This window comes from Euphorbia lathyris, chromosome 7, assembly GCF_963576675.1.
Source record: "Euphorbia lathyris chromosome 7, ddEupLath1.1, whole genome shotgun sequence".
Lineage (NCBI taxonomy): Eukaryota > Viridiplantae > Streptophyta > Magnoliopsida > Malpighiales > Euphorbiaceae > Euphorbia > Euphorbia lathyris.
This window is the reverse complement of record NC_088916.1, coordinates 66,946,495-66,959,944: the sequence shown is the minus strand read 5'-3', so window position 1 is coordinate 66,959,944 and position 13,450 is coordinate 66,946,495. Positions and strand designations below refer to the sequence as shown.

The 13,450-nt window shown below is 35.5% G+C and overlaps 1 protein-coding gene across 1 annotated transcript; it reads left to right on the top strand.

The window, feature by feature from the left end:
* Nucleotides 1-7,965: 7,965 nt before the first annotated feature.
* LOC136234925 (defensin Ec-AMP-D2-like) lies at nt 7,966-9,764 on the top strand. Its single transcript, XM_066024417.1, has 2 exons — nt 7,966-8,115; nt 9,395-9,764. The coding sequence occupies exons 1-2, from the start codon at nt 8,055-8,057 to the stop codon at nt 9,562-9,564; spliced, it is 231 nt and encodes a 76-aa protein (XP_065880489.1). The 5' UTR covers nt 7,966-8,054; the 3' UTR covers nt 9,565-9,764.
* The last annotated feature ends 3,686 nt before the right edge of the window (nt 9,765-13,450 follow it).

Sequence of the window (13,450 nt, the reverse complement as noted above, 5' to 3'; positions counted from 1 at the left end):
AGGTCGATGTTGCCAACTTGTCATTTAGCGACCTTATATTCAGCTGCTAAATGGCCTTTGCGACCGCATTAGTGACTGAATATTCGGTCTCTAATTTACTATTTTCTTGTAGTGACATCTGCATGCGAATGTTTCTCAGATATTAATACGAATTGAACCTTTAACTATCAGTTTAAATTTTTAGTTCAACCAATTCCTTGATATGTAGTATATTTTTTTAACAAAACACCGTATTATAAATTACATCGTTGAATTTTGATGACAATAAAAAAATTTCTATCTTTATAAAAAATTACACTTACATAATGATAAAATATAACCCCCAAATCGAATTGCAGTTGTATAAAATGATTTTAAACGGTAATTTAATTCCTAAACTGTTAAATTAATAAAAAAACGTGAAATGTGTACAATATTTTTTTTTGGTAGGGAAAAGAAAGTAAAGACAAAAACAAACACCACAACAAATTAACCCGGGATAAGCCTAGGAAAACTTGTTGGTCCCTTATAACGTGACAAGTTAGTTCCAAGGGGGGGATAGGAACTATTTAAAATTTTTTCCGTTAAGGCTGACTTCTTTTCTTATGAAAAGGTTTACACAGCGTCACTAAGTAGTTTCAAGACACAAGCTTAGTCAACTTGTGACTAAGTCTGCTTCTTTACTTGAGTCAAGAAATAGCACTTAGAGTCTATTCCTGAACTCAGCTTCTTAGTAAACTTAACCCAGCGTGAGTTCTTTACTTAGTCAGTTTTATAGCAAGCAGTATATATTAAAGGAGTTTAATGGTTAGAAAGATATTACTCAGCAGACTTATCCTGGTTCGGCCTCTCCGCCTACGTCAAAAAGACCAATTCCGCCCCCACGACGCCACGATGGACCCCACGACTTCCTACCTGCATAAGGACACGAAATAGGTTAAGAAAAGGGCCCGAGCCGCGTCTATAAATAGGATTTTTTCCAATGTAATTAGGCATCTTTTATCTTTTGTAATTTTCCTAGCTTTTCATCTTGAGAAATCCTCTCCACCTCCTCCATATCCTTCAAACCTCCATTGAAGACACCTCCGAAGCTCCGCTCACCGAGGATTGCTCAAGCTCCATCCTTAAGTCCTAGGAAGACGCCTGCATTGGTAGACAGGTTCCCTGAAAGGGATTTTTCTTCTTTTACATTCTGTCTAGCCTCTGATACATGTTATGAATCCTAGGCTCATTGTAACTTCGTGACAATACTTTCATCTTTGATATATATTATAGTTCTTGTTCATTCAATTGTTTTAATGCTTTAATCTTTGTCTTATGCTTTGTCTGATTGGTTTAACTCATTCGATAATCCCAAAATCAAGTTGGCACCTATTGCGAGCTGAATCTGACCTAGTCAGTGCCTATAGGATTGACGACCCTATAGAAGATTAAGCCCAAATTGATGAGCCTTAGAGCTAGTTTCGGCCTTATAAGGGAATCACGAACTAGGGACTTTAGGAGGATAGGTCGGGTTAATCTCCTCGGACACAAGTGACTTAGATTTTAATTCAATTGCTTAAACAATCTATTTTCATTATCATCGTATCCCTTCATATTCCTTCGGATAATTGCATTGGTAAAAGATCACTTAGGAGTAGTTTAACTTAATTAGGGGTAGAGTAACTTAATTAGGCGTAGAATAACTTAGTTAGAATCAGATAACTTAGCTAGGAGTAGTATAATCTAACCTAGGAGTAGATTAACTTAAGAAAAACCAACTCAAAACCCCCTAAGCCTAGATAACACCTGAAACCAAGTAACTCGATACTTGCAGAAATAAATCCTGTGGACGATACCTGGACTTTCCAGAATTTTATTACTTGATAACGACGGGGTACACTTATCCCTAAGATCGGCCTCACTCCACAACCGCGTGAGGTCGCGTCACATGCGCTGTCAATGTACCACATCTTTGACTTCTCAGCACACCTCAGGCTTACCTACAATATAGCTAGTTGCTTTTAGGTACCCAATTCTTTTTGGGTCGTTGTTTGTTAGGTTCAACAGGTAAAGCATCATATTTCATTTTATGACGACATACTTGGACAGTATGTCCATTCTTTCCACAAAAGTCACAGCTGACCTTCCGTTTAGGATGTCTCACTGACTGGTCAGCACCCCAGTGCTGAGCGTGCCAGCACACCTTTGTGGTGTGTCCTTTCTTCCCACAGAAGTCACACTGGACATTCCGCTGAGGATTCCATCTCTGCTGACTAGTACTTCGGTACTCAGTGTTCAGAGGAATATTTCTTTTATTCGGAACCTTAAGTTGGTTCTAAATAGATGTGACATCCTTTCTCAGTTTCTTAGAATCTGATTAGACCTCAGAGACAAACTTTTGCATAATTTCTACATTACTATGCAAAGTTAAGTTGTCATGGAGAAGATATCGAAGGTCATTCAGTTTAACCCCCTCAACCTCGTCACATCGCCTGCTGAGTGCTCTAACCTTTTTATTACACTTTTTGACAAGTGTGTAGAGGTCACTCAGGGCATTAACCATTTCATTTCTGAGCAAGGGTAGTGATATTACCTCAGTTGAGTGTTCCTCATCGTCAGATGCAATGGAGGGGTCAACATGCTCAGAAACACAAGGCTTAGCAAGCTCATCTGCCATGAAGCAGATCTTTGCTGACTCAGTGGCATCAGCTTCTGATGATGATGACTCATCACTATCACTCTAGGTTGCCACCATTGCCTTCTTGCCGTTCTTCCTTTCTTTCCTCAGCGTGGGACAGCTTGACTTGATATGGCCAGTTTGATGACATTCAAAGCATAGAATGGGCTTTGAGCTGTCTTTCTTGTACTTGTTGTCGCTGGAGTCAGCTTTGTACTTATCAAACTTCTTGTAAGGCTTCTTAGAATATTTGTCATTCTTTCTGAACAGCCTTTTCATCTTTCTAGTGAACATAGCCCTTTCTTCATCGTCTGTTGAGCTCCCATAAGTGGAGTCAGCTTTCATGACAAGAGACTTTTGCTTCTTGTCTTCAGACTTTTCCTTCACCTCGAAGTTCTTCATTGATATCTCGTGGGTCAGCAGCGAGCCAATGAGTTCATCATACTTATAGGTGGTTAAGTCTAGAGCTTCCTCAACAACAGTTTTCTTTGCTTGCCAGATTTTAGGAAGACTCCTAAGAATCTTCTTGACTTGCTTTCCTCAGTGAAGATCTTTCCAAGTCTATTGAGCTCGTTGATTATGTTCGTAAACCTTGCGTTCATGTCAGAGATTCCTTCATCATCATTCATTTCAAACAGCTCGTACAACCTCATGTGCTGGTTGACTTTGGATTCTTTCACCTTGTTGGTTCCTTCATAGGTAACCTCCAGATTCTTCCAGATCTCCTGCGCTGACTCACAACCTGAAATCTTATTGTATTCAACAGCATCTAACGCACAGTGAAGCATGTTTATATCCAAAGCATTATTTTGTAGCTTCATGAGATCATCCTCTGTCCATCTAGTCTCAGCTTTGACAACCGTTTGACCATCAATAGTTTCAACAGGAACAAATGGGCCTTGGACTATAGATAGCCATGCACTCATATTTGTTGCCTGAATGAAATTTTTCATTCTATTCTTCCAAAAGGTATAGTTAGACTCAAAGAATAGAGGAGGCCGAGTTATGGACAGACCCTCAGGTAAAATCTGAGTTGTCAGATTTCCTGGGAGAAACCGAGTGCTGTTCTCAGCCATAGTGGGGATCAGCTCAAGGTAGTTGTACCTTGCTTAGTGAGCTTTTAAGCTCTGATACCACTTGTTGGTCCCTTATAACGTGACAAGTTAGTTCCAAGGGGGCGATAGGAACTATTTAAAATTTTATCCGTTAAGGCTGACTTCTTTTCTTATGAAAAGGTTTACACAGCGTCACTAAGTAGTTTCAAGACACAAGCTTAGTCAACTTATGACTAAGTCTGCTTCTTTACTTGAGTCAAGAAATAGCACTTAGAGTCTATTACTGAACTCAGCTTCTTAGTAAACTTAACTCAGCGTGAGTTCTTTACTTAGTCAGTTTTATAGCAAGCAGTATATATTAAAGGAGTTTAAGGGTTAGAAAGATATTACTCAGCAGACTTATCCTGGTTCGGCCTCTCCGCCTACGTCCAGTCCCCGGAACTCGTTCCGAGCTTTTTGAATTCTCTACTGAGCTCTTTAAAGGTAGAGCACAAAACCTTTTACAAATAGAAGCTGAGTATAACAAGAGTACCTTCATCTATACCTTTACTCACTCCTATATCTACCGCTGAGTACTATAACCGAGTACTCAGCCTCTCCTTTCTATTCTTCTAGAAATGATAAAGTGTTTGTCCTAACCAACAATTGCTAAGACACTTTAGATGATTGAAATCACTCTAGACTTTTACACAAGATTGGAAATTGGTGTAAGGTATTTGCTTTGCTTTTCTCACAGAAACTTCAATTATGAATTTGGTCAGCGTTTCGACTAATTGAAGATCTGCATCGATTGAAGCAAATGGATGGCCTTTATATAGAGACACTTGAGGCACCAGTTGATTCGAATTTCGAAATAACCATTGGAGGGAAACAACTTCCTGTCGTTGTCACTCTGGGCGTGCTCAGCGTCGTTGGCCAATGGGATTCTTGCATCTTCTGTCTTCGTCAGTCTTTGGCAGAATGTTTCGACAATTAAGGTAAAGTCCATGAGACAGCTTCCTGCGCCTTCTGAACTTTTCCCAAAGTAGAAATACTTTGTCTAGAAGTTGATCTTTGTCTGCCGCTGTCCAGACTGCATTATCGTCCAACTCAGCAGCTTCCACTTGAAGCTTTTCGGTTAGAAGGCTTCTCGATCCTTCTTTCGCTGAGTCGTCGTTTTACTTGATACGAATACGTTTTGAACTCTTGGGCCGAATGGTCTTGATGTGTTGATTTGGGCTTGACTTCCACTTATGGGCCTTTGGGCTTTTTAATCTTAATGTCTTGTATACAATTAAACTCAACATTGAACAAACACATTAGTGTAATAAATCAAAGCATTTAAATTTAATGTGTTAGAATATTTTTATCATTATTTAAATAATTTTGTCAAATGAAAATCATGTGGAAAGGTGTTTCAATAAAACTAACCCCCACAATATCTTCAGAAAGCAAAGATAACAGGAAATCAGGAGGAGAAGATAAAATAGAGACGCTCAAAGCCCTCTCAGCAAGCCGATTTGCCACCCGATTCTGCTCATTGAAAACATAGCAAAAGTTGAAAACGCCCTAGCTTGTCAATTGTACATCTAATCAAACTTAAGGTAGTAAATATGATAAACCATAGGCAGTATTTTGTATTGAACTAAATTTAATACCTCTATAATTACCTTACAAGAAAAAATAATAATAATGGAAAGTAGAGTGAGATCTAGATCATATAGTTTATCTTATAATAATTCACAATCTATTTTATGGGTACACTGTACTGAAGTGGCAGCATTGTTTTAAAAAAGTGACCCAAAATCACAGTTCAATAATTCATTGCTTGCTAGACAAACACTTGTGAGCTCTGCCTCTCATCTACCTTTTCACATGTGCCACCTCAGTGCCTAGTAGTAATCACCATCATCATGTCCATAACCTTTTTCTATTTTTGTTTTACTTTTTAAACTTTCTAATTTATCTCCCAAAACTTGAAACTTTGTTAAATCAACCTATTGATCTCTTTTAAGTCTGCTTGATAGAGCAAATAATGATTTTAAACAAATTAACTTAATAAATAATGGATGGGAAAAAGCATATATAGAGGCTCTATTTTTCTGATTTTGTTGGATTATGTGTCTAATATTTTATTTAAACCTATTAAACTCGGTCATATTAAGTTTCAGTGACTAGAAAAATCTACTATTATGAAAACTGGATAGGACATCAAACCGAATATATAGAAGGGTCGGATTGATCGGACTGATTAGACCAGATTACGTAATAAATAAATAAATAAATAATATTTATTTTTTGATGACAAATAATATATATATAATTAACTTAGAATTATTTTTCTAAATTATATATATCCAATAACAATTATAAACATGCTGGTTTGTTATTTTTTAAATATCTAATGGATACATAGAGTTTAAAAAACTTGAAATACGCCAATGTATTCTATACATTGAGATCTTTTTAACGGTACATTATAAACTCAAAACTAACAAATGATAAATGAAAAATTGATGCTAAAACTGAACCACTTTAAATAGTTTTAACTTTATAATATACCATCCGTGGGGAGTGGTGGTGGTGGTGATGATGAGAGAGAAATTAAGAAAGAGGAGAGAGAAGGAAGAGAAAGAAGAAGAAAAATCTTGCTTGGGAGAAAAATTGGCATAAGCTTTGGGTTGAGTCAGACTCAATGTACGTAGTTAATCTGCTTAGACACCACTCAATGGATGTCCCTTGGAGTATTCGACAAGAGTGGTTGCATTGTCTCAGCATTTATTCTAGGATGAACATTATCTTTTCACAAATCTTTAGGGAAGGAAATAGAGTTGCTGATGCACTGGCAAAGTTTGGAGTCTCTTCCTCCGTGATCAATTGGTGGCCTTCAGCTCCTACTTTTTGCCACAGGTTTATCAATAATGACATTTGTAATATTTCACAATTGCGTTTTTATTGACTTTTCCTATCTTTTCTCCTCCCCCTTCTTTTGTTTGTTCTCCTTCCTCTTCTCTTGTTCAAACACTCACTTTTCTTTTATTTATATATTGTGGGTTTGTCAGTTCTTGGGCCATGGATGCTCACCCCGCCCAAGTTCTGTCTCGTCCCAATTTCTATAAAAAAAAAAGAAAAAGAAAAAGAAAAGATTAGAGAAATATGGAGAAGATGGTATATTAGATTTTTATTTTTAATTTTGGACTTTGTTTGTAATAATTAGATAATAATGAAGTTAATTTATAAAATAAATAAATATAAAGACAAAATCAATTCTTTTTCTTTTCACTGTTGAGTTTTGTTTACACCGTTAGTCAATTTTGACTGTGTTTGCTAACGCAATAAACCTCAAGGTATTCGTTTGCCAACTTTTAAACCACATAGTGTATGTTTATTTTTGTACTTTCTCCTTTTTTATTTAATAACATTAGTGTCAAGTTTGTTAATCATATTAGGTATAAGGTACAAAAATAACTCTAATATTTATACTCATGAACAATTTTACCCCTAATGTCTAAAATGATACAATTTCACCCTTAATATTGGCAACTAAGAGCAATTTTACCCATATACAAGTTTGGTCATTTGGAGAAATTATTCATCAAATTGTCGTTTTGATCATGAATCTTATCATCTACACTTTACATGTGTGTTATTTTATCACTTATTAGTAACAAATCACAAACATATGATAAACGTGAAATTTTTTATAGAAAAAAATTAAAAAAAATACAATATATTTTATAAGAACTTGACAAAAAAATTCACATATTTCACCAAATTTAAAAATATTAAACTTCAATTCTATTATTAAATAAAAAAATATGAAATCATTTTTGGAATCAATTTATATATAATTGGTGCAGAATAAGGATTGAAATATTCTGTGTTTTATAATAATGTCTAAAATTGACCAAATTTACTAATATTAAGAGTAAAATTGCTTTTAGCTTTCAATTTTAAAGATAAAATTATATTATTTTAAACGTTAAAAGTAAAATCGTTCATACTTATAAACGTTATGGATATTTTTACATCTTATCCCTTCTATATCATGACTTATCACTAAATTTTATTTATTCAGCTTTATACTTTGTATTAAAATTGTAGAGATTAAATAACACAATTGTTTAGATAACATGTTTATGATCTTTAATATCTGCCGACAAAATAAGACAACTATTTAAAGAAAATTAGGCAATCTCTTTCACTTTATCTAGGACATTCGAAAAACATTCTTTCTAATAATTTATTACTTTATTCAAAAAAAAAAAAAAACTTGCTCTTTTATATAAATAGGTGGTGCATATACCTGATTATTATCACTCACTCCATTACTTGCTTTCTTAGTAGTTGTTTTTTTTCTTTTGTGTAAAGAAAAGAAAGAAATGGAGCGTCCCATGCGTCTCTTTTCGGCTCTTTTTCTCCTCTTCCTCTTTCTCGCCGCAGGTTCCATTTTCTATAATCTTTCATTTATTTTCTCGGTAAATTACATCCATGGTTACTGAATTTTATCCATTTTAACATTATGTTAATTGAACTTTAATTTTTAACGGTATGTTTACGAAACTTTACACTTTTTAATATTAGTGGCCACTCAATACCTCAAAACAACCGTTCACAGTCTCAAAATAAAAAATTCGAAGAATTAATGATATTTTAAGAAATTTTAATTTTTAAAATTTTTCATTTTGAGGTAATTTAAATGTTGTTTGGTTTGGAGAAAGTGACTTTTTAGAGGGAAAAAGTTTCAAAAAAAAGTGTGATTTTGAAAATTAAAAAATATGGTTTAATTGTAGATATTAGACCTGGCAATTATCGTGTTCGAGTCGTGTTCGTGTCGTGTCATTTCGGGTTCGTGTCAAAAAGAGTAAACCCAAACCCAACCCAAAAACTTTCGTGTCAAAGTCGTGTTAACCTATTCGGGTTAGTGTCGATTTCGTGTCGTGTTTTCGGGTTACATGTAATTTTGTTATGCGTATATATTAATAATAACTCTTAAAAATATAAGAAGATTTGGCACTGTTTTTAAACATTTTATATCATTTTTAGATTAGTATGCTAACAATAATTATCGAAAAGTTCGATAATATCATGTTAGAGGGTTATGTAATGTGTTTATAACAATTTAGGAAATTCAAATTAATATTTGCAATTAATAATTATAATTTTATTATCTTTATTAATAAAGTGACATAAAAAAACATGAGAGAATATAACAATAATTTTCAATATCCGTGTCATTTCGTGTCGTTTTCGGGTTCACATATCAACACTAACCCAACCCAAAAATTAGCGTGTCAGTTTCGTGTCAACCCAAAAATGACCCATTACCTATTAAGCTCAACACTAATACTAAAAATCCGTGTCGTGTTCGTGTCGTGTAATCGGATCGTGTGTCATTTTGCCACCTCTAGTAGATATCGTCCGGAACAACTTTAATTCTTGCATATTTTCACTTTGAGGTCGTTAATAGTCATTTTAAGGAGTTAGTTAAAGTTGAGTTGACACCGGCGTTAAAAAGTGTAAATTTCAATGTTACTGTTAAGAATTGAAGTTCATGTTAAAATTAGTAAAGTTCAGTGGCCATAGGTGTAATTTACACTTTATTTTCACAATGGAAAAAACCAGTACTAGCTCTTGATTATTTTCATTTTTATGGATCGAACCTCTCATATTTTTGATTTAAAACATTATTAATTTGTTTTAATTTGTTTGGAGGATGCAGTGATGGGGCCAAATGTTGCAGAGGCCAGGACCTGTGAGTCTCAGAGCCACCGGTTCAAGGGCTCATGTGTTAGCAAAAGCAATTGTGCTTCCGTTTGCCAGACGGAGGGCTTCCGCGGAGGCCATTGCCGAGGCTTCCGCCGTCGATGTTTCTGCACTACTCATTGTTAAATATTGCCGGCGCCGGGAGATTATGGATCCTTAATTTTCACTACGGCTGTGCTTCGGAATAAAATGGTTATTTGAGTTTGATGATCTGATCGATGTGTGTGTTTTCATCTAATTAATATGTTAAACTTTGTTTTGTTTTAATCTCTGTAATCTTAATTCCTTTTTCTATTATAATTAGCAATCAAAGATCCTTTGATAAATCTATTCCGAGAAAAACAATTCTTCTATTAAGAGGCTGAGTAATAAGAACCAAACCTGGATTTTCACCAGGATGAACAACAAATGAACTAGATTGATTTTGTGATGCATTTATACAATAATCGACATGTTCCTTCGAGAAATAGCATGATCAGCTTCTCCAATTAAAACAGAAATATATGACATCCAGATCCATAAAAAAAAAAAAAAGCAAATCCGGCCAGAATCAGATTTATATAAACGAGGAAAAATAAGAAATCTGAAAAACATAGAATCAAGAACAATATCTAACCGCTCAGTCATAGAAGATTTATTAGCTATTATAACAGTAACAAAATAAAGCACAATATCTGGAACAGCCATAATAGAAAAGCAGCACAAGAGTTGTAACAGAAAATCAGACATAATCTACTTTGAATTAGTCTTCAACATGTCCTCGTAATTCAAAGTTAGTAACTCCAAGTAATTCTCGAAAATAGTAAAACTTATCTTGTGGTAAAGATTTTGTAAGTATGTCAGCCAAATTCACACGAGTGCTGCAGTATTGTAAAATTATCTCTTCTTGTGCAATCAAATCGTGGATGAAATACAAACGAGTGTAAATATGCTTAGTTCTGATGTGGTATCATGGATTTTTTGTCATGACAATTGTAGCTTTGTTGTCACAAAATATCATCATTGCTCCGTTTTGTTTCTGTCCAATATCAGCTAGCATTCTCCTCTGTTGAAACACCTTTCCACATGATTTTGATTTGACAAAACTATTTAAGTTAATCCATGATTAAGGAACAATTAAATTTAAGTGCTTTGATGTGTTGCTTGTTATATTTACTCGGCATATAAATTGTTTAAATTGACACTGAGTAAATAAGAGTGCTGAGTTGGAAGCTGACCACAAAAGTGTCAATTCCCAACTCATATGTAAAATAGTTCTAGTCAACATCTGAATAAAGCTATCTTACGCTACAATCGGCCGTGCTGACCAAAGCTGAGTTAACAAACTCAAGAAAATATATTAAGTCAGCTTAATTAAAGTTGAAAAAGTCAGCTTATATTTTCTTTGAGACGTTTTGATTTTAAGAACTGGGAGATAGAGTTCTCCTTCTTTTGTTCGTCTCTTTTCTTTTTTTTTTCTGTTTTTTTTTTTTGGATAGCATTGCTCAATCACTTCTTAGCCTTTTGCTACTATGATGCCATAAACAAGGATAAAGCGCTAGAAGAAAACAAAGGCTCAATTCGAGCTTTGCAAAAACTGGGTTAATTAACAAACCAAGTGATGGTTTGTAAAAATTGGGTTAGGACGAAAGAAAAATCTACAAACTACAAAAATATAGGCTCAAAGGGGCTTCCTAGAGTGGATGAAAAAGAGAAAATAAGGTAAAGAAAAAGGTTAATTCTAATGAGGCTGATTTCATCGTCTACCATCTCAAATCATTGCATGTAGGTTCAACACAGTATTAGGTGCAAAATCTGTAATCTTTCCACAAGTCAAAGCATTCACACAAAAATGTCAAGAAAAAGAGCTTTTTGATGTTCGCTCTTGGGCTCAAATTCAACTCACAATTCTTTGGGTTTCAATTTTGTGTTTACTAGTTCTCCCCAAACTCAAGTTTAATATCACATGCCTTCAATTCTTAAGTTATCTACCTAAGTAATGATTTTAGCATTTCTTCAAAAGTAGGGTCTAAATGCAAACTTTAGCTCATGCTTTTACAGATACAAGGGTTGTGTCCTACACCTAAACTAGTTGTCCTGTAATCTTAGATTCGGTTCTCATCCCTTAAAGACAAATAACGAAGTTTAGATTCGAAGAAGGTTCACGGTTTTAGGTCCTAAACATGCAAAAACATATATAAAACCCGAAAACGCTAAACTAAACTAGACACGACGCAACAAAAATTTAAAAATTATACAAATTTTTGTAAGTTTGTCTACCCCTCCTCCTCACACTAAAAATATGCAATAAGTTCCAACATTGCATCACAAACCATAAAGGACAAGTGTAAAAAAGTTAGGGTGGAGAAGACAACTTACTGATCGTCCTGAAGACGGAGAATTTGAACACCCGAATTGTCTTTACCGAGATAAAGTTTGAGTCGATGTCCATTTACTTTCTGGGTGACTCCATCTTTCAACACAATCTCAACCATACCAGAGGGATGTGCGTCAAGAACTGAGAATGGTCCATACCATCTACTCTTGAGTTTGCCAGGGAAGAATCTCAATCGGGAGTTATAAAGCAGTACTTGATCGCCTTTATGGAAGGTTTTCCACTGTACTTTTTTATCATGCACCCTTTTGGTCCGTTCTTTGTATAGCTTAACATTCTTGTAAGAGTTATACCGGAGCTCATCCAGTTCATATAGTTGTGTTAACCGTAGGTCACCTGAAAGTTTAGGGTCAAAGTTTAGAAATTTCAGCGCCCAATAGGCTTTGTGCTCTAATTCAACAGGCAAATGACAAGATTTCCCTAAAACTAAACGGTAGGGGGACATTCCTATGGGAGTTTTGAATGCCGTCCGGTATGCCCAAAGAGCATCGTCCAGTTTAAGACTCCAATCTTTTCTAGCATTCCCCACTATTTTCTCAAGAATACGTTTTAGCTCTCTGTTTGACACTTCTACCTGACCACTCGTCTGAGGATGGTAAGGTGTTGTGACCCTATGGGCTACGCCATACTTCTGGAGCAACGTGTCAAACTGTTTATTGCAAAAATGGGATCCCCCATCACTAATGATAGTCCGGGGGGTTCCAAATCTAGTAAAGATATTCTTTCTCAGGAATTTTATCACTACTCGAGCATCGTTTGTGGGTAGGGCTTCGGCCTCTACCCATTTAGAGACATAATCAACCGCGACAAGAATGTATTGGTTGTTGTGTGACATATGGAAGGGTCCCATAAAGTCTATGCCCCAAACATCAAATAGCTCACAGACGAGTATGCCTTGCTGAAGCATCTCATTCCTCCTAGAGATATTCCCTACTCTCTGACATGCATCACAGTATTTAATATAACTATTGACATCACTATGCATTTGTGGCCACCAAAGCCCACTTTGGAGGATTTTTGCCACTGTCCTATCTGGCCCAAAGTGGCCGCCTGGTTCCCTAGAGTGGCACATGTTAATCACTGACTCTACCTCTTCCTCAGGTATATATCTCCTAATCATGCCATCGGTGCAGAATCGAAATAAATAAGGTTCTTCCCAAAAGTATTGTTTGCTTTCAAACAAAAACTTACGTCTTTTGTTTGCATCTAAATCTAGGGGAAGACTGTTACCGACTTTGTAGTTCGCGATGTCTGCAAACCAGGGGAGAGTTTTTACTGAATATAACATTTCATCCGGAAATACCTCTTTGATCGCCTCATGCTCTAAGGATTGCTGATCTGACTCTAACCTGGATAAGTGGCCTGCTATCACGTTTTCCACCCCTTTCTTGTCTCTGATCTCGATGTCAAATTCTTGGAGTATTAAGATCCAACGGATCAGCCTAGGTTTTGCATCTTGCTTGCTCATCAAATATCTTAAAGCTGCATGGTCAGTAAAAACAATTACCTTAGATAGCACCAAATAAGATCTAAATTTATCAAAGGCAAAAACTACGGCTAGCAATTCCTTTTCAGTTATTGAATAATTCTGCTGTGCATCATTTAAGGTTTTGCTAGCATAGAAGATTGGGCGAAAAA

Coding starts and splice junctions, on each gene's coding strand:
- LOC136234925 (XM_066024417.1), top strand. CDS start 8,055: ATGGAGCGTCCCATGCGTCTCTTTTCGGCTCTTTTTCTCCTCTTCCTC. Junction 8,116..9,394: donor CTTCCTCTTTCTCGCCGCAG/GTTCCATTTTCT, acceptor TGGAGGATGCAG/TGATGGGGCCAAATGTTGCA.